The sequence below is a fragment of the Salvelinus alpinus genome, chromosome 18 (genome assembly GCF_045679555.1).
Source record: "Salvelinus alpinus chromosome 18, SLU_Salpinus.1, whole genome shotgun sequence".
Lineage (NCBI taxonomy): Eukaryota > Metazoa > Chordata > Actinopteri > Salmoniformes > Salmonidae > Salvelinus > Salvelinus alpinus.
Window position 1 is genome coordinate 7,663,120 of NC_092103.1, and position 21,382 is coordinate 7,684,501.

The 21,382-nt window shown below is 42.6% G+C and overlaps 1 protein-coding gene and 1 non-coding gene across 8 annotated transcripts in view; one reads left to right on the forward strand and one right to left on the reverse strand.

The window, feature by feature from the left end:
- Positions 1-21,382, reverse strand: part of LOC139543630 (rab GTPase-activating protein 1) — a 138,200-nt gene that overhangs the window by 87,679 nt on the left and 29,139 nt on the right. For 5 of the 7 annotated variants that reach the window (XM_071349908.1, XM_071349907.1, XM_071349910.1 and 2 more), the window contains 7 exons: positions 18,904-19,061; positions 16,706-16,816; positions 15,984-16,153; positions 15,451-15,620; positions 14,121-14,280; positions 13,029-13,122; positions 3,628-3,778 (listed from right to left, as the gene is read on the reverse strand). In XM_071349908.1, the coding sequence (XP_071206009.1) occupies positions 3,628-3,778; positions 13,029-13,122; positions 14,121-14,280; positions 15,451-15,620; positions 15,984-16,153; positions 16,706-16,816; positions 18,904-19,061 (1,014 nt within the window). Of the gene's footprint in view, positions 1-3,627; positions 3,779-13,028; positions 13,123-14,120; positions 14,281-14,614; positions 14,624-15,077; positions 15,092-15,450; positions 15,621-15,983; positions 16,154-16,705; positions 16,817-18,903; positions 19,062-21,382 lie in introns of those variants that run through there. The other 2 variants (XM_071349914.1, XM_071349912.1) reach the window with 2 other exon arrangements.
- Positions 17,261-17,330, forward strand: trnaa-cgc (transfer RNA alanine (anticodon CGC)). Its single transcript has one exon. It is a non-coding gene; the product is annotated as a tRNA-Ala (tRNA).

Sequence of the window (21,382 nt, forward strand, 5' to 3'; positions counted from 1 at the left end):
CTCCAGGAACCATCACAACCATCGCATGAGCCTGAAGCCACAGACTTCTGACCTAACTTGTGTTTCCCGAAGGCACTGTAGACTGAGCCTAATAAGGCATTTGTTTTTTAATGTGTATTTAATTCTAAGTCAGTCACAGCCTATATGCACAATTTATAAACTATAATGACTTAACACAACTAAATGCTGTTTAAATGCTGAGCACTTAATGCCCCTGACTCCCTATCAGCCCTGTGTGTCGAACTCGCAAATGCTTCACAATGTATTTATTTGTAGGCTATAGCCTTGAAATAATTGAAATAATGTAGCCTAAATAATTCCTTTCGTTCCTTCTTAGGCTCCCTGACTGGCTCCGGACCTATTTAGAGTGTTTATAGGCTGTTTAATACGATGTTTATATGCCGTTTAATATGTAGCCGATTTGAAATTATGAGAGCTTCTTACATTCATATTTTCATGTTTATGTAATACTTTTCATTCACATCATATGGTTTCGTATCAATACTTCAAAACCAAATGGTAGGTCCAGGTAGTCACAAAAAAAATTGATGGGTGTTGGTTAAATTGGGATATTAATGAATGGAGCGTCAGTTTTTTTTTTCTGTGAGCGCAGAGCAGTTTTTAGTGGAGCGGTTGAAAAGGACACCGGAGCATTCCTATCGCTCAACTCCGCTCACACACTGGATCCTAATAAACTAAACTACTACAGTATGAGTAAAGCGCTTCCAGCGCAGCTAAGCCCCATCAAGCGCCAAAGGGCAAACCCCTAATGAGGGGCTGACCAGCAGTCACATAACATAGAAATCACATTAAGAAGAAATAGGACATTGAAGAATTAGAGGAGGAAGGACATAATTACGTTGAACGGCTGTTAAGTATCAGAGACCGTCACAGTGGGAGATATGTAAGTGAGCCTTCATCTTCCCCTTAAGAGACGTTATCGTCTTCGATGATTTACGATAGGTTTCTTTTTGATTCCTTCATCTGCCCATATGTGTAATGTGAGGACACAAAATGGTCGACCATTGCTATCGTTGACAGGCGGTCTTCAGGCAATCATTCAATCAATCAATTACCAGTCAAACTGATGTATAAAGCCCTTTTTTTACATCAGCAGTCACAAAATGACTTTACAGTAAGTGGGCCCAAAAAATCCATATAGCGATAAAATGCCTGAATTGATACGATAACAATAAATAGAACAAGACGTTTATAACAATGTGTACCGGTGTCGTTTCTTCTTCTATCCTTTAAACTAGAGAACTCGACCAAGCCGACTCGAGCGGCTTTGCCTTGCTGTATCCAATCATAGCAGTGGGATCAAGTTACAACCCCGCCATTTCTTGACAGATAAACTAGCCAATTGAGTTGTTTCGAATTGTGTCCTTGCAACCGAGTGGTTTAGAGATTTTTTTAAATTAATTATCCCGATCACGAAAATGACTAAAAATACTAGTTTGATAAGCATCCGTGATAACAAATCGTGATGTTACATTGGAGCCATTTGCATTGAATAGATAGTTATTTTATATTCTCAAACTAACAGCAGTGCCTACATGATGTCCTTCCATACAGGCGTGACATGCTGGAGTGACGCTTCTATTCAAACGTTGTTGATTAGTAGGCTAATAAGTCCCAAATGGATTTGTTTATCATCTGTAGCACCATAGACTCCACTGATCAGCCAAAACAAGCTCAATAACCCAATGCATGCACACTCTCCTATTGAATATGCATTCACCCTGTATTGTGATTAGGCCTAGGCTACATCTTGATTTACCCAGTTTATTAAGAGATTTACCATTCAAATACAATTATTACCATTATGTTATGTATTTAGATTGGTAAAAACAAAGTCAAATGAATTGTTTGATCAAAAATTTTTTTTGCATTATCCAAATTTAATGATTTTGAATATACGCCTAAAATATCGGCCTTTGGCCTCCTTAACCCCCAAATATCGCCATTGGCTCAACAAAAAAAAAACTTTTAAATAACATATTGGTCGTTCTCTACTTTAAACTACTACGTCTAGTTTGATGGTTGAAGCCATCAATTGTCCCATTAACAATAACCCATACTGGCAAACTTATTTAATTTTAAACTTCACTTTTCTCTAGTATAGGCTACTTATCATAATGAACGATATAAGCAATATGGCTGCGGTAAGTATAGTCGGTTTATCGTCCCAGCTCTTTTAACCTCCCAGTGGAATATCACGAAGGTGACAGGCATGGAGCTATGACAACAATCCTACGGTATCAAGCATCAGCAGTTATACCACATTATCATTGTACACAAGCTATATTCCACCACAAGTCTTTTGAATATGATGAATAGTCACCTATCGAGCTCGTGAGAAGGACCCTGTCGAGCGTGTGAGAATGACCCTGTTGAACTTGTGAGAATGACCCTGTTGAACTTGTGATCGAGTCACGTGACTTAGATGATTTGGAGCTGGTCGTCCAACATTCTTTGTAACTTGTAAAACAAAATCTGTTTATCGTTTCCACAAAATTAAACTCAGATGTCTAAATTGAATTCCTTTTAGGGAAAAAAAGAGAGGTCGAAACATTGACCGATTCTGTTTTAAATTACATTTGTGTTTTTTTTTGTGTTTTTTTTACAACTGTTCTACTTCAGGTCTACAGGTCTACAGGGCTGTGGCCTTGGTTGTACAGGCCTGAAATATTAGGGACATGGTCAAACCAGGCATGTGGGCGCCATGGCGACCACAGAGCTGAGCATCCCTGTTTGATGTGACTTGATAGAAAAGCAGCTATCACTTCCCCGGCCTCCTGCCTCTCTTCTCACACCACCTCAACATCGGTAACACAGACTATGATGCTCATACACACACGCACACCCTTGTGCGCACACCCACATGCATGGGCGCAAACTCTCTCTCTCTGGCAATACATAAACATACTCTCTCAAACAAAACACATTTTTTTATACTCTCCTCCACCGAGAAGATTCCAGTGTCACCACCCAGCACCTCTTAGACAGGCCTATCAAGGCCTACGATCTACAGACCCATGTTCCCAACGCTGTGGGAACATTTTCAATAACACTCGGGAACACTTCTGTGCCCAAGTTACAATAATGATGTTATTGTTGAAATGTAAATACACAGGTTCACGACAAAGGTTTCCCCGAGTCATCCACATGAGTCAGTTACATAATGGGCTACAAATCCCATTGCCACTGACACTGAGTGTTTTGAGATCGACGAAGTTGCATGGCAGTCGGAATGCGCAGAATCACTGATCTACAAATCACCAGGTTTGAAACCCAAATAACTTATCGTGATCAAGATGAGTGATTCTGTGCCTCGTCTTGCTCAAACTGAACAACTCAAACAATCAGTAAGCTATGCCATTAACCTCGGGTTAGGTAAGAGGTCAGGGGTCACAATGTGAATGGGGTCAGGCAGAGGGGAAGCGAGAGGGTCAACTCCTGTCAAAATCTGTCCATTCGGAAATACAGCGATAAGAAGACCTTCCTTCCTGCCTTTGGGACAACGACTCCCATTGTTAGGATGGAGACAAGACCATCTCGTCATTATATACACAGTATCTCTGGGTCAGGTTAGGTAAGAGCTTAGTGGTCAGGGGTCAGGCCTACCTTGGTGATGAGGGTGCGGTACTCCTCTACCTGGTGGTCATTGTTATGGCAACCGGCCAGGAGCTGCCATACCTCTCCCCTGAGGGCCTCTGGTACACCACTACGTACCAACGCCGGGAGCTGCTTGGGACGCACCGACAGGTTCAGGTGCCTGGGGACAGAGGGAGGGAGAGAGACAGGTTATCATAACAATCAGAATTATGTAACAGGTGTAGGGTGAAGTTGACCCTAGACGCTAATCTTGGGTCAGTTTAGCATTTTCCCCACTAATGCCGCATTTCCAACAAAACAAAAGTTTTTTTACACAAAAGGCTCAGACTTTTCTGTTTCCCCTCTACGCGGGCCGGCACCTGTGCCTCACTGGACCATGGCTCCTGCGGACCTGCTCAAATTTGAAGTCAAGGCAAGGGCCTTGGTACTTTTCAGCTGGCATTTACTGTAACAAGGGCTAACTGTGAACGACTTGTGGCGAGCAGACTTGTAAAGAGTCCTTCTCACAAAGCAACAGTCTTGAGTGGCGCAGAGGTTGTTGATTCTGCTCGCCACAAGTCTTTAGTGTTAGTGAAACACTAACCCTAGAGCTTACATAGACATAAAACACTGGCGGCCCACTGGTGTGGGGATAAAGGCGTCAGCATGCTTCAGTTGATGGCGCCTAGCCAAAACCGAACAAGTATGTTCGCATAATCCCTTAAAAGACCTTCGCTTGAAAAACAAGAAAAATATTGGCAATAGTACTGTTTGTCCATTTTGAGATGCCGTAGCCAATACTCACTTCCTCAAAATAGTCTAGATTAATCTAATATAACTCAAGAAATCTGTAAAAAAAATAATAAGAAAATGCTTTTGCAGAGGAAATCTTAGTGGCAAAATGTTACATCTAACTAAGATGTTTGGTGCAGTATTTCTCAATTAATAACTTAATAAATGTGCATGAAAACAAGTCCTCTCATTGATTGATAAAGAGTCTACGACAACAAAGGCGTAGACTTCTGCTTGCCTCGAGAATTTTTTGTGTTTCCCCGAACAGCCAAAACATCACAAAATGATGTCACAATATATATGCACAAACTGTTTCAGCTGGGAAGCATGCGTATGCCTTAAAGGCGTCAGCATGCTTTAGTTCGTTTGGCTAGGCCGGCTATTCCCAAACTGTGGGTACGCGCAATGCCGTCGGGGGTACGCCAAATAAAAATGTGATTCACATTTTCAAACAGTCGATTTAGATTTCCAAACGGGGCTATACATTTGGGTGATGTTTTTTTCTCGCATGAGTAGCCTCGTTTCACCTCCAAAAATAAAATTAAACCATCTAGAGTTCAGCGAAATAACAACACAATGTCAAATACAGGAAGCCTCGTCAAATAATTAATATCCAATCACATTAACCGTTACTGTCTCGCAGGAATTCCACTAACGTTTGCTCGAAAACCAGGACAACAGGAGAGGATATTTTTTAAGTACTGGACAGCTTTGTGACATCAAATGGACTTTGGTGGTCAAGATGTGGTATCTGTACTGATGGCGTAAAAGCCATGACAGGGAGGCATAGTGGAGTGGTAACGCGCGTGCAAGCAGTTGCTCTCGATGCCACTTGGGTACATTGCAGCATCCACCGAGAGACTCTTATTGCCAAGGGAATGACTGACAGCTTGAAATAAGTTTTGGACACTACAGTGAAAATGGTTAACTTTGTTAAAGCAAGGCCCCTGAACTTTCGTGTATTTTCTGCATTATGCAATGATATGGGCAGCGACCATGTAACGCTTTTACAACATACAGAAGTGCGCTGGTTATCAAGGGGCAAAGTATTGACACGTTTTTAAAAAAATTGAGTCGAGCTTAAGGTTTTCTATACTGACCATAATTTTCACTTGTCTGACCGCTTGCACAATGACGAGTTTCTCACATGACTGGCCTATCTGGGTGATGTTTTTTCTCGCCTGAATGATCTGAATCTAGGATTACAGGGACTCTACAGGGACTCGCAACTATATCTTCTCTGTCTGCATTAACAAGGACAACACAGGTCTGAAATGCTGAAATGATCAGGAGGTAGGGGATCATGAGGGTGTAGTTGTCATATCTAATGGGCAGAGGAGAGAGAGATAGAGAAGGGGGGGGGGTGCGAGAGGGCGAGAGAGAGAGAAAGGTGAGGCTCACTTTGATCAGGACAGACCGAGAGACAGAGTCTACCCCTGGCTCTTGCCAGAGGCCTCGGCAGCTGGCGGGGATTACAGTCACAATGCCAGGCAATATATGATCAGGTTCCACACCACACATCCTTAAGGCTAAGAACATTCCAGATTAATCGCCCCCCACTCTCATTCAGTTGTTTCGTTTTATTGTTTATTTGTCCCGAGGTACTTAGTTGGTTATGCATTGCAACGTGGCATTTATTTTCTGCTCAGATAAAACAGTTGAAACAAGACAGGGTGTACTTTGAGTGTGATGTAAGTGAAACCAGCTTCTGGTCCTCGGGAGGTTGGCCATACAAAAAAGTCTCCCACTGACTCCCAGAGCCCTGCATCGAGTGGCACAACACACCACAGTGCCATTTGCATTACATGATTTATTTACCACTCTTTGCCAGTTAGAAAGAAAGCAGATTTCTTAAACATAGCCGTTTTATTTCAGTCAGCAGAGCCATTCTGAAGAGACACTTTAAAGGACACTTTCAGCCACATACAAAATTTGGGTTGTTATTACAAAGTATTTAGTAATGTTCGACACAGTTTTAGTGTCATTTTATGATTTCATTAATATAAACTGTTTAGTGATGAGCCAAACTGGATATTGCTTCTCTGTAAGGTTTTAAGTAGGATCCCTGAGATGACTAATACAGAAAATGATGATGGACAGTCATTTTCAGTGATCTACAGTTGAAGTCGGAAGTTTACATACACCTTAGGCAAATACATTTAAACTCAGTTTTCCACAATTCCTGATATTTAATCCAAGTAAAAATTCCCTGTCAATTAGGATCACCACTTTATTTTAAGAATGTGAAATGTCAGAATAACAGTAGAGAGAATGATTTAGTTCAGCTTTTATTTCTTTCATCACATTCCCAGTGGGTCAGAAGTTTACATACATTCAATTGGTATTTGGTACCATTGCCTTTAAATGGTTTAACTTGTGTCAAACGTTTCGGGTAGCCTTCCACAAGCTTCCCGCAATAAGTTGGGTGAATTTTGGCCCATTCCTCCTGACAGAGCTGGTGTAACTGAGTCAGGTTTGTAGGCCTCCTTGCTCACACACGCTTTTTCAGTTCTGCCCACACATTTTCTATAGGTTTGAGGTCAGGGCTTTGTGATGGCCACTCCAATACCTTGACTTTGTTGTCCTTAAGCCATTTTGCCACAACTTTGGAAGTATGCTTGGGGTCATTGTCCATTTGGAAGACCCATTTGCGACCAAGCTTTAATTTCCAGACTGATGTCTTGAAATGTTGCTTCAATATATCCACATAATTTTCCTACCTCATGATGCCATCTATTTTGTGACGTGCACCAGTCCCTCCTGTAGCAAAGTACCCCTCCCACAACATGATGCTGCCACCCCCGTGCTTCACGGTTGGGATGGTGTTCTTCGGCTTGCAAGAGTCGCCCTTTTTCCTCCAAAAATAACGATGGTCATTATGGACAAACATAATGTTGTTTCATCAGACCAGAGGACATTTCTCCAAAAAGTACAATCTTTGTCCCCATGTGCAGTTGCAAACTGTAGTCTAGCTTTTTATGGCGGATTTGGAGCAGTGGCTTCTTCCTTGCTGAGCGGCCTTTCAGGTTATGTCGATATAGGACTTGTTTTACTATGGATAGAGATACTTTTGTACCGGTTTCCTCCAGCATCTTCACAAGGTCCTTTACTGTTTTTCTGGGATTGATTTGCACTTTTCGCATCAAAGTACGTTCATCTCTAGGAGACAGAACGCGTCTCCTTCCTGAGCGGTATGACGGCTGCGTGGTCCCATGGTGTTTATACTTGCGTACTATTGTTTGTACAGATGAACGTGGTACCTTCAGGCTTTTGCGCCCAAGGATGAACCAGACATGTGGAGGTCTACAATTCTTTTTTCTGAGGTCTTGGCTGATTTCTTTTGATTTTCCCATGATGTCAAGCAAAGAGGCACTGAGTTTGAAGATTGACATAATTTGAGTCAATTGGAGGTGTACCTGTGGATGTATTTCAAGGACTACCTTCAAACTCAGTGCCTCTTTGCTTGACATCATGGGAAAATTTAAAATTGCAATTAATTGCAGTCCCTCTTGAACTGCATCCCCCAAAAATGTCAGCCCTGCCACAAAAGGACCAGCTGACATGATGTCAGTGATTCTCTCGTGAACACAACTGAGTGTTGACGAGGACAAGGCTGGAGATCACTCAGTCATACTGATTAAATTCGAATAACAGACTGGAAGCTTCAAAAGGAGGGTGGTGCTTGGAATCATTGTTCTTCCTCTGTCAACCCTGGTTACCTGAAAGGAAACACGTGCAGTCATCATTGCTTTGCACAAAAAGGGCTTCACAGGCAAGGATATTGCTGCCAGTAAGATTGCACCTAAAACAACCATTTATCGGATCATCAAGAACTTCAAGGAGAGTGGTTCAAATGTTGTGAAGAAGACTTCAGGGCGCCCAAGAAAGTCCAGCAAGCGCCAGGACCGTCTCATAAAGTTGATAAAGCTGCGGGATCGGGGCACCACCAGTACAGAGCTTGCTCAGGAATGGCAGCAGGCAGGTGTGAGTGCTTCTGCACGTGCAGTGAGGCAAAGACTTTTGGAGGATGGCCTTGTGTCAAGAAGGGAAGCAAAGAAGCCACTTCTCTCCAGGAAAAACATCAGGGACAGACTGATATTCTGCAAAAGGTACAGGGATTGGACTGCTGAGGACTGGGGTGAAGTCATTTTCTCTGATGAATCCCCTTTCAGATTGTTTGGGGTATCCGGAAAAAAGCTTGTCCGGAGAAGACAAGGTGAGCACTACCATCAGTCCTGTGTCATGCCAACAGTAAAGCATCCTGAGACCATTCATGTGTGGGGTTGCTTCTCAGCCAAGGGAGTGGGCTCACTCACAATTTTGCCTAAGAACACAGCCATGAATAAAGAATGGTACCAACACATCCTCCGAGAGCAACTTCTCCCAACCATCCAGGAACAGTTTGGTGACGAACAATGCCTTTTCCAGCATAATGGAGCACCTTGCCATGAGGCAAAAGTGATAACTAAGTGGCTCGGGGAACAAAACATCGATATTTTGGGTCCATGGCCAGGAAACTCCCCAGACCATAATCCCATTGAGAACTTGTGGTCAATCCTCAAGAGGCGGGTGGACAAACAAAACCCCACAAATTCTGACAAACTCCAAGCATTGATTATGCAAGAATGGGCTGCCATCAGTCAGGATGTGGCCCAGAAGTTAATTGACTGCATGCCAGAAGTTAATTGACTGCATGCCAGGGCGGATTGCAGAGGTCTTGAAAAAGAAGGGTCAACACTGCAAATATTGACTCTTTGCATCAACTTCATGTAATTGTCAATAAAAGCCTTCGACACTTATGAAATGCTTGTGATTATATTCCATAGTAACATCTGACAAAAATATCTAAAGACACCGAAGCAGCAAAATTTGTGGAAATTCATATTTGTGTCATTCTCAAAACTTTTGGCCACAACTGTATAGTGTATTTTTTGGTCATGGAACATTCCCTGTTTGTTTTATTTTGTTGTCACTCACTCTCATTTAGTTTGGTGATACTGCACAGATTTGCAGCTGATGTCCTTGATCAATGGCGTGGGTGTATCAATCCCTGTATGGCTGGATGCAACCCCTGTCCACAACAGCACTTCCTACCCACAAAGCAGCGTCTATTATCCAACCAAAACCATGATCTTAGTGGGGCTAGGATAACATAACTTTAGGTCTCGGGGGGGTAACCTTACCACACGATAGCTACTAAGGCCTTTTCTCACTTTGCCTTTCCTTGATTACTCACATCCTATCTCCTCACCTGTATTGTATCGCAACTGTATTGGAGGAGGTCCCTCCCCTGTTACCTTCTTCTCCAATGGGAAATGATACTACTGGAAATAGGAAAAGCACTCACACATCAGCGATTCTATAATACTGGCAAGATCAGTGTGTTGGTTTTTATTTTTCATTAGACATTTAAATGAGGCTAACCATGTTGAAAGATTCCAGATTTTCCTTCTACAGCTACTGTATATGCTGTCGTGAAATGGATTAGAGCAAGACATTTTAATGAAAGTAGGCCTTAAGGATGACATGCACAGGAGAGAGACATTATCAGCAAATATCACTATCACGAGAGTGTACAGAAAGGAATATTTTAAGGTTGATTTTATTTCATTTCAAAATACAAGTTGCTTGAAATCAAGTTGCAATTGGTTTGCGGCATGTTATGTAATTAATATGCAGTTCACCGTTATCGCCACAAAGTGACAGCACTAGCATTTGCATTATAATCTAGCTTTACTACATGTAACAAACCACTAGCTAGGTCTCGTAACGTCGATGATACATGCCTAGCACAAGCTAGCGATTCATTAAAACTACAGTAAAATCAAATTGTATTGGTTGCATACACATAGTTAGCAGATGTTATTGCGGGGTGTAGCAAAATGCTTGTGTTCCTGGTATGTTCCTTGATTGAAACTAAGAGGTCAATACACCTGGATAAAATATAGTTGTGTTTTGGAGGAAGCAGACGAAGAGCTAGGAGAGACAGATTGGTGAGGGGGGAGAGAGAGGTTGAGAGGTTGATAGCTAGCTAACTTTTGATGTAAACAACGTGGCCATCAAACATTGGACTCGTATGCTAGCTACATTTAGTTTCGTTCTATTGTTGGCTGTCATGAGATAAATTAATCTATCTAGCCGGCTAACAAGGTAAGGTTATTTGGTATATTTGCTGTGCTAGCCAAAGATACAGGCTGAGAGACTAGGATTCCGTGATGATTGCATGTCAATTTCATAATAAATGTTGTGTTCTTCTAACAGTTGCTAAGACGAAACTCAGCTGTTATTGTTGCAAATGATATTATTTTGGATGTAGCAGTCGGGCTAGCTAGCATTCTAACTAGTTACAGTAACTATGTTATGGTTAGCATAGCTAGTTAGCATCTACATTAAAAAAAATGGATTGTATTTGCAGTTGATTGGTGACAATGCCATGAACATATACTCAAGCATGACATTCAGGCAAGCATTCTAATATATTTACAAGCCAAAAGTAACGTGAAATCCACTCATAACTTATGATAAGCAATATATTTAGACTAAGCTTTCTCTGGGCTTGATAGCCAGCTAGCTATGATAACTGCAGGCTAACTAGGCGGAGCATTGCATCATGGGAGACTAAGTCTACTCTGGGAATCATACTATGCTGTAGACGAGGGCAATACAGCAGCTTTAAAATGGAATTGTGCAGTATGATTAACAAAACTATAAAACATCAAAATGTGTATAAAATCTTACAGTATTGCATAATAATTGGCTATAAAGTGGCGGAATTGTCCTTTAACGGCAACACATTAAAGGATTTGTGAGGCAAAAAAAAACACCTTGTATGTGCTTTATTAGACATAGAAGAAAGCTAAATGTGCTCCCTCCCTCTAGTCTGAAGTCTGGGTTGAATGGGCACAGACCGAATGGGGAACGACAGATGTGACCGTCACAGCAGAAGACAGAAGATACAGAGCGTCTCTAATTAAATTTCTGGACTTTTTAATTCAATTCATCACAAGGTTTTGATTAAGAACAATAAAGAGGAAAGGGAACGGGAAATAATCTGAATACGCTGGTTATCTGGAAGTGACAACACACACATACACCTCTTTCTTTTCCTTGCCACTTCCAGAGATTAAAATATCTACATCATTTCCCACCACCCATGAATGCGTTTTCAAATTAGGAGTGTGTGTGGATATGAGTGTGTGTGGATTTGAGTGCGTGTGTGTGGGTGTGCGTGTGTCCATTCTTAGTATAAGCTATAGGAACTCCGTATGTATGAAGGATAAGTCTATATTTTACAAGCACTAGGTGTTAGTTTGCTTTCCTTACCATCGTGATTACCGTGCATCAAAGCAGGGACCGAGAGACTGAAAAACAGCTTCTATCTCAAGGCCATCAGACTGTTTAACAGCCACCACTAACATTTAGCGGCCGCTGCCAACATACTGACTCAACTCCAGCCACTTTAATAATGGGAATTGATGGAAATTATGTAAAAATGTATCACTAGCCACTTTAAACAATGCCACTTAATATAATGTTTACATACCCTACATTACTCATCTCATATGTATATGTATATACTGTACTCTATATCATCTACTGCATCTTGCCATCTTTATGTAATACATGTATCACTAGCCACTTTAAACTATGCCACTTTATGTTTATATACCCTACATTACTCATCTCATATGTATATACTGTACTCTATACCATCTACTGCATCTTGCCTATGCCGTTCTGTACCATCACTCATTCATATATCTTTATGTACATATTCTTTATCCCTTTACACTTGTGTGTATAAGGTAGTAGTTGTGGAATTGTTAGGTTAGATTACTTGTTGGTTATTACTGCATTGTCGGAACTAGAAGCACAAGCATTTCGCTACACTCGCATTAACATCTGCTAACCATGTGTATGTGACAAATAAAATTTGATTTGATTTGATTTACCAGAGATAAATGTGAATTTCCCACAAAATGTTTCTGTCAAAGAAAGATTATGAAGAATCAGACCACGGTACATTATAAAAGACTCCTGACCTACAAGGAACATTGTAAAGAAAGCCGTAATTTGGGTTGTAACTCAGCTAGAGGGCCATGCTATCACTGTGCCAGCAGTAAGTCCCCTCATCTCTCTCCCTGACATGCCTCCCTCCATGCCTACGCTGACTGATCAACAGGAAAATCAAAAACCCACCACCACATCAATCTTTCTCCTGGCAGCCTGGCCGGCCAGGCAGGGAGCTCAGCTCTAAAAGCTCACCGGCATCTTCAGGCACACTAAGTAAACGGCAGCTCAGTGGTAGCTGCTTTCTCAGTACAGATCGTTCACTGAGCAAAGAGCCTGCTGCCTGGTGGTGCCAGACTGGTACAGCTGGTGGTAAGGTAAAATAAAGTTAAAAATCACCTAATCTTCGACCTTTGTTTGTTTATGGTTTTCATTTTCTATAACACCACTGAATGTGGAGCTAAATTAAGATGAGAAGTACAAAATACATTGGATGATTTACACGAAGGCAATGTATGATATTCCTGACACAAACTGATCAATCTGCAGTAAAGTGGGTATGTAAGGTTGAGGGGGAGCAGAGTAAAGTAAAGTATGATTAGTGAGATGAGATCTCCTCCCTGACTCACCATTTGGACAGCAGGTCTCCCCAGGTCTCCAGGATCTTCTCAGCACACTCCTTTGACACGTCTCCTGAGCCACTCAGCAACGGCTCGTCATTGTCTGACAGAAGAGAATTTAAAACCACTTTATTGTCCACCTTGCAAAAATAAACATGAGCTCTGCGCCAGCGACAGGGGGCGTGTCCCAAATGGCACCCTGTTCCCGGGACAGTGCACTACTTCAGATCGGGGCTGTGGTCAAACGTAGTGCACTTTATAGGGAATAGGGTGGCATTTGGGATGGAACCAGAGACTTGAAGGGTTGACATATCAAAGTAGTTGACCTGGGCTAGAGTACATAAACATACAGTATGTACAGCGACTTACTAGACTGGTAAACACACAATCAGCCATGCCGAGAGACTAAACTATGGCACATAACAGGCTGGCTAGACAGGAGACAAACACAGGGGGGGGTACTGACATTGAGACAGACAAATAGACCTAGCTGTCACACATCAAGAATGGCATAATACATACTGTACAGGGAGAGGAATAAGGCACAAACAGACAGGGAGAGACTACTACCCAATCTCAAACAGACCATATCGTGTTCACTAGGGCACATTGTAGCAAAAAAAGTTTTGTTACCAAAAAAAATGGTAATCTGTTGTGTTTTTTGGGGGGGGGGGGGGTTCAGTTGTGTGGATTTGAGAGGATTGGATAGGCAGAATTTCTGCCTTACTGCATACACCTGTCTAATCCTATCAGAAGTCAACAAGTGCCTAGGGGATAGGAGAAATGAACAGTACATAGACCAGGGGTAGAGGCTAGGGGTTCATTTGGGATGGAACTATAGAGACAGGAGGGCAACAAGGACTATCCTTTATTCTTACTACCACAGATTTAGCAGATAGCAGCATTTCTAAGGATACACTTGCAATTATTGTGATATGTGGTTGTTTTACCTACTTTAGTAAGTCACTCTGGTTAATAAGAGTGTCTACTAAATGACTCAAATGTAAATGCAGGGGAAGAGAGCTCTTCTGACCTCAATCGGACTTCCTGGTTAAATTACGGTTAAATACAATGTAAAATGTGGGTTGCTCAGACAGTCACCTTCCTCCTCATCATCCTCGGGAGGCGATGGCACCATGGAGCCGTGGGAGGAAGACTGCAGGATGTTGGGGCTGGCTGTCGTTTTCTTCCTCTCCCTCTCTGACTCACTCTCCAGGCTCAGCACCTCATACAGGGTATCGTTGTTACTCTTACGCTCCATCTGGAGGAAGCAGGGTATAGAGTCACATACACACTTCCTGTCATGGATCAAAAAGCATTGGATTCGTGTCGTTGATACTGTTACGCTACATCTGGGAAGGGAGGAAAGGAATGGTGTTACATACAGGGTCAAGACAATAGGTGACCGCATTGACTAGCAGTTACATTGTTAAAGAAACTAAAAAAAGAGCCCTCTCACAATTCATGTTGGGTTAACACAAATTAAGTCTAGACTAAAAAGTATATTCAGTGTTGGTTCTCCATTGAGATTTTCAGGGAAACCGGGAGATGCCCATAATGTTTAACTGTTTGGTCTTCCATGGCGTCTGTCTCACCTGTCTGAGTTTCAGCTAGAAGGTCTCACCTGTCTGAGTTTCAGCTAGAAGGTCTGTCTCACCTGTCTGAGTTTCAGCTAGAAGGTCTGTCTCACCTGTCTGAGTTTCAGCTAGAAGGTCTCGCCTGTCTGAGCTTCAGCTAGAAGGTCTCACCTGTCTGAGTTTCAGCTAGAAGGTCTCACCTGTCTGAGTTTCAGCTAGAAGGTCTGTCTCACCTGTCCGAGTTTCAGCTAGAAGGTCTCACCTGTCCAAGTTTCAGCTAGAAGGTCTGTCTCGCCTGTCTGAGTTTCAGCTAGAAGGTCTGTCTCACCTGTCTGAGTTTCAGCTAGAAGGTCTGTCTCACCTGTCCGAGTTTCAGCTAGAAGGTCTCACCTGTCCAAGTTTCAGCTAGAAGGTCTGTCTCACCTGTCTGAGTTTCAGCTAGAAGGTCTCACCTGTCTGAGTTTCAGCTAGACGCTCTCACCTGTCTGAGTTTCAGGTAGAATGGCTGTCTCACCTGTCTGAGTTTCAGCTAGACGCTCTCACCTGTCTGAGTTTCAGGTAGAATGGCTGTCTCACCTGTCTGAGTTTCAAAGGTCTCACCTGTCTGAGCTTCAGCTAGAAGGTCTGTCTCACCTGTCTGAGTTTCAGCTAGAATGTCTGTCTCACCTGTCTGAGCTTCAGCTAGAAGGTCTGTCTCACCTGTCTGTTGCAGCTAGAAGGTCTGTCTCACCTGTCTGAGTTGCAGCTAGAAGGTCTGTCTCACCTGTCTGAGTTGCAGCTAGAAGGTCTCACCTGTCTGAGTTTCAGCTAGACGCTCTCACCTGTCTGAGTTTCAAGTAGAATGTCTGTCTCACCTGTCTGAGTTTCAGGTAGTAGGTCTCGGTGTAGTTGCGTTTGCTGAAGGGCCAGAATAGCCTCTCGTTGGGAGAGCAGACTCTGACCCTGGTCTCCAGAAGGAAACGAACAGGCTCCTCCACCTCAGTGATCACCAGGTCTACCGCCGTCGTCATGTACATGAACTTATCTGTTGGACATGACCCATAAACGCCATTAATATAACCGTTATAGCTGTGGTCATGTAAATTGACACAACACTCTTCAATTTAAATGTTAAAGTTGTGGACCTGTACAATAACTTAATCTGGAACACAAACATCCTCAATATAACCCTTATACAGTTGCTGTGGTCATAGATATGAATTTGCAACAGGAACAGTGATTAGCTATGTAAATGGAATCAGCCAGACAGCCACGGACTATGAACCATCTGGGGGCATCATCCTTAGAGTCCTGATCATACGCAGGCAGGAAGAATACCATGTTAACGCGGCACCACATAACAACCTGTGGACATATCATTGCGTGTTGGCCGTCTGGCCTGCTGTACCTTTGGGTGTCTCCTCGTTAACAGCCTGGAACTGAGGTGTGTTGGGATTCCAGCTCCCTGTGATGATGTAGGACTTCCCATCGGAGGACTTCCCCATCGACTCCAGGTCAAGCAGGTGCATGTCACTGTTCTTCACGTTCTTTCCTGGACTCAGCAGGAGGCCGAAGCACCTGGAACACACACACCGAAAACACATACACCGAGCAGGCGTTCACAGACACACAAAGACACAAGTCATAAGAGTGGAACCAGGTGGATGGCATCAGACAAGACATCCCCCCCAAAGTATCAGGCTAGGTATATCCTTGACATACCAGAGCATGGAATAACAGAGGATAACAGAGCTCTCCAATCCGGGCCCAGTACAGGAATAGTAAAATAACAAAAAGCAATGGAACTGAGGTTCAAGTGAAGGTGACGGCAAGTCAAAACAACATTATTAACCGTAGAGAATTAGCAGGCTCAGAACAGATACATCCATCTCGTTCTCATGGCCCGACTGGGACACTTCAGCTCGGAAACAGACAGACATTAAACAGTGGTTGTTTATCAATTAGAACTGAATTACAGCTTGTTATGAATAGTTGAGAGACATCCTGACTGAGAAGTCTCCGTGGTGGTGGGACTAAGGGTCCCAGTTAGATACATTCTGTGCACCGTACACTGTGTCACGTCTGCGCAGCCTCTCTACCCGTGTGTGTGTTTGCGTGCGTGCACGTTACCTCTCTATGGCCAGCTCCTTATTAGACGTCTGTTGAACGTAGATGACGATCTTCTTGTCCATTCCCGGACGCAGCTTGAAGCTGTTCTTGTCTTTGTCTTTCGCCACAGCACTGGAAGAATAGAAACATAGAAAAGGCTCTTACTCTAAAATTCTTTGGCTGGGATTTCAGTCAATGTGAAAGAGTGGCTCGGGAGACCGCTTGCCCTGAGAACTTAGACAGTAATACCATATCGATGGAGATAATAAACCACTCTTTGCATTTGTTTACGCAGTTCATTGATCTAATGGGATGATGCAAGCACTGGGAATTTTTCTGTTTTGAATAGTAACGTTTCGAATGTCAGTCAACGCGATCAAAGCATACTCTTTTTTTTCCAAACGCAAATCCTCCTCCAAAAAATATATTTATTTTTAAAAATAATTTATACATAGCATACACTCAAGGCACTTCGAGCATGCTGTTAGATACACCACACTGAAGTTATGAGCTACTGAGATCATAACTAAATGCAAAATAAAAACTGTGGCATGCGGCTTAAGAGCCACTCTTCCCGTGTGGCTCAGTTGGTAGAGCACGGCACTCGCAATGCCAGGGTTGTGGGTTCGATTCCCACGGGGGACCAGTATGGAGAGAAAAAAAAGTATGAAATGTATGCTTTAGGCGCTCTGGGTAAAAACGCCTACTAAATGAAAAAAATATATATATAATTTAAAAAGAAACTCGAAATGAGGTAATAAACACCATATAAGGGGATGGAGACTGAGCAGTATGACGGTCCAAGTTCCTAAAAAATGACATTTTCAAGACTTCGCAAACACGACACTACTCTTATCTTTACAATATTTGCTGTGTACTGTAGATTCTACCAATCTGCTCTGGAATTCCTGGAGAAAACATCCTATTGACTTGCCTATTAGGCCCTACTAGCGTGTGAATGCTGAGCTTAGATCTCAACATTCCATAAATAAGCAGCCCGTGGCTTAATGAGGAGGAAATATGCCCATCTAAAAATAAGCAATGGCTTTTTATGTTTTTTAAACAACGAGTGTAGTATTTGGCCATTTGAGAGCCACGGGAAGTGACTTGTTTGGTGGGAATTGGAAACCATCCCTATTAAAGTCTGAGGATCTGTTCTTTCCTTGCCTCCTCTCCTTAAATCACTCGGATCAGAAAGAACTAATGAGCTTCCACCATATTGTTTTCACCTGTTACATCTTTTCCAGTAACTGCACATGAAGGGGAGGACACAAGAACAGGACAGATGTTTAAGCAGTTGAGACGAAGCCTTAGAGAAACAGCCATGAGTGAGACAATAAAGTTCTCTCTCTCATCTAAAATAAAACGCAAACACAGAGCTGATGATAACGGGTCTTCTCTGCCTCTGCTGAAGCGCATGATCGCTCGCTTGGTTTCCATGCGGACACGTCCAGAGTCACCCTATGTGAGAGTCAGTGACTAATCTGAGGAGCCCAACGTCCTCTCTGTGAGCAGAAAAAGGTCTGGCTAATCTCCGGGCACCGTGATGGATTCCTAGGAGGACGTGTCTGTTTTTGTCGGCGTCGGCCCGGGCCAGTGGAGGTCCGCTTGTGAATAAGCTTCTGTGGAGGACGAGAAGAGGCTGTTCTGCTGCTCAGGATGATAAATTAGAGGAAGCACGTGTCTACAATTCAAATAAATGCTAAAAAAATAAAGACACCTGTAGCTATTTTTGCTATTTCCTTCTGCACTGAAGGGACATCATTCTTTCGGAGAGTGAGATTGAATGCCATAGATTGAAGTAGAGCGAATTCAGTTCATGTGTGTTTTGAGAGGGGAAAAGAGACCTTTCAAACAGGCAACAAATAGACTTGAGGATGAGGCCGGGTGATGTTCGAACATGTACTATACCTTGAGAGCGGTAAAGAAATCATCTGAATATATAACAAATTTAGAGAGAGGACATTATTAAACACACAGTAGAGAAAGCATGTCCGAACAAGGCTGTAATGTACCATATATAAACGTGCAACAAATAGACAATGCAGATGTTGATGATAGCTCCGGTGTACAGTTTGATAACATTGATGTTCTAACATGGTTATAATATACCCTGCAGTTCATGACGGACCCCTAATGTACCACACCTAGAGATGGAGGAAAGATGGCTGTTGTGTACAGATCGACAACATGAATCACGTGTTTGCAATGCACCGTACCTAAAGGTCCCTTTCCCATCATCCTCCTTGATCTCCAGACTGACGGTGAAGGTGAAGACGTCGCTGTCTGGCGTCAGGGGCGGAGCCAAGCCCGAGAGGAGCGTCTTCTTGGCGGACCGCCGAAAGGCCGTGGCGAAGCTGTACAGTATCCTGCTGACCTGTGGCGTTTAAACACACACACACACCAGAGCATAAACAAGAGCATGCACACACGTAGAGACACACACATGGTTTGAAGACCAGTGTAAACACACACAGAGACAGACACACACACACACCAAGGGATTGAAAATCAGTGACATACACATACTCGCAGCACTGGAGTCCTAGAAAGCTTTTCAGTTATTGGGCGACATGATACAGTATAATTCTAGATAGGGCTCTGTTTACAGCGTGTGAGCTGAGCCGAATTCTCTCTCTCTCTCTCTCTTTCGTTAGGTGATCCCCTAGGCCTTAGCGCATCACTGCACTGTAGATAAAACGAATGACTGTTACACTGGTTGAGTCATCTGCATCCACACAGTTCGGCTTCTCTACTTAGAATACGCATCATCTCCAGACTGAAAACACTTCTAGGAGGCCGCAGTGTGTCACACACAAACCCCTGTGTCCCTTACGGAGAGCCACGTCACAGTGGGGTGTGTGTGGAGGGCTATAAAGCGTGAATAAATATTTTGCTGTGCCACCAGGAGTTCTATTTTGGGAGCAGAGTGCGCATGGGAAATAAATCTCCCAGATCATAATTGTTGTAATGTTGTGTATATATACACACACGGTCAAAAGTTTTAGAACACCTACTCATTCAAGGGTTTTTCTTAATTTTGACTATTTTCTACATTGAATAATAGTGAAGACATCAAAATTATGAAATAACACATATGGAATCATGTAGTAACCAAAAAAGTGTTAAACAAATCAAAATATATTTCATATTTGAGATTCTTCAAAATAGCCACCCTTTGCCTTGACAGCTTTGCACACCATTGGCATTCTCTCAACCAGCTTCATGAGGTAGTCACCTGGAATGCATTTCAATTAACAGGTGTGCCTTGTTCAAAGTTCATTTGTGGAATTTTTTTCCTTCTTAAAAAAGTCAGTGAAAGTCAGTCAATGCGGAAACATTTCAAGAACTTTAAAAGTTTCTTCAAGTGCAGTCGCAAAAACCATCAAGCGCTATGATGAAACTGGCTCTCATGAGGACCGCCACAGGAAAGGAAGCAATGGACATTATACCGGTGGAAATCTGTCCTTTGGTCAAACTTGAGATTGTTGGTTCCAACCGCCGTGTCTTTGTGAGACGCGGAATAGGTGAACGGATGATCTCCGCATGTGTGGTTCCCACTGTGAAGCAAGGAGGAGGTGGTGTCAGTGATTCATTTAGAATTCAAGGCACACTTAACCAGCATGACTACCACAGCATTCTGCAGTGATACGCCATCCCTTCTGGTTTGCGCTTAGTGGGACTATCATTTGTTTTTCAACAGGACAATGACCCAACACACCTCCAGGCTGTGTAAGGTCAATTTGACCAAGAAGGAGAGTGATGGAGTGCTGCATCAGATGACCCTGGCCTCCACAATCACCAGTCTTCAACCCAATTGAGATGGTTTGGGATGAGTTAGACCGCAGAGTGAAAGAAAAGCAGCCAACACGTGCTCAGCATGTGTGGGAACTCCTTCAAGACTGCTGGAAAAGCATTCCAGGTGAAGCTGGTTGAGAGAATGCCAAGAGTGCAAAGGTGTCATCAAGGCAAAGGGTGGCTACTTTGAAGAATCTAAAATATATGTTGATTTGTTTAACAATTTTTTGGTTACTACATGATTCCATTTGAGTTATTTCATCGTTTTGATGTATTCACTATTATTCTACAATGTACTACAATGTATTATTCTGGTACTGTATATGTTTTTACTTCATTATTTTACCCAAACCCTACCTCTCCTCATTGGAGTAAAATAATGGACAATAATACCTATACATACTACATTTTTACATTAGTTCTCTTTTTCTTTTACCCTTCAGCTGTACTCAACCTCTCCCATCCATCTCTAAAAACCATCCAGCTTCGACTTCTACTTGCCATATATTTTTAAACTGTGCGGTTTCACAAACGTTCTAGAACTTCCTACTCTCATAGTTTCCACAGATCCTAAACGAAAGATGAACACCTTTACTAAAAATACTACTATATTATTGATCGACTGACCATGGTTTTTCAAGTCACCCAAGCAGTGCTATTTGCAAAGATAGCTTTAAGTAAATGTTATGATTTTTCAGTCATTTCTGAACCTGCGACCAAAAACAAGCTACATACAAGTGAGTGAATGATTCGGTCTCTTCGCAGCAAAATCTGCAGAGCTGGGATGGTTGTATCCCCCATATACCTAACATTCTATTGGTTGCAATAGAATGACAGACCTCGTGCACGTCATCATCACAAACCTGACGTTTTTAAAGAGAAAATAGTGCTTTTACACAA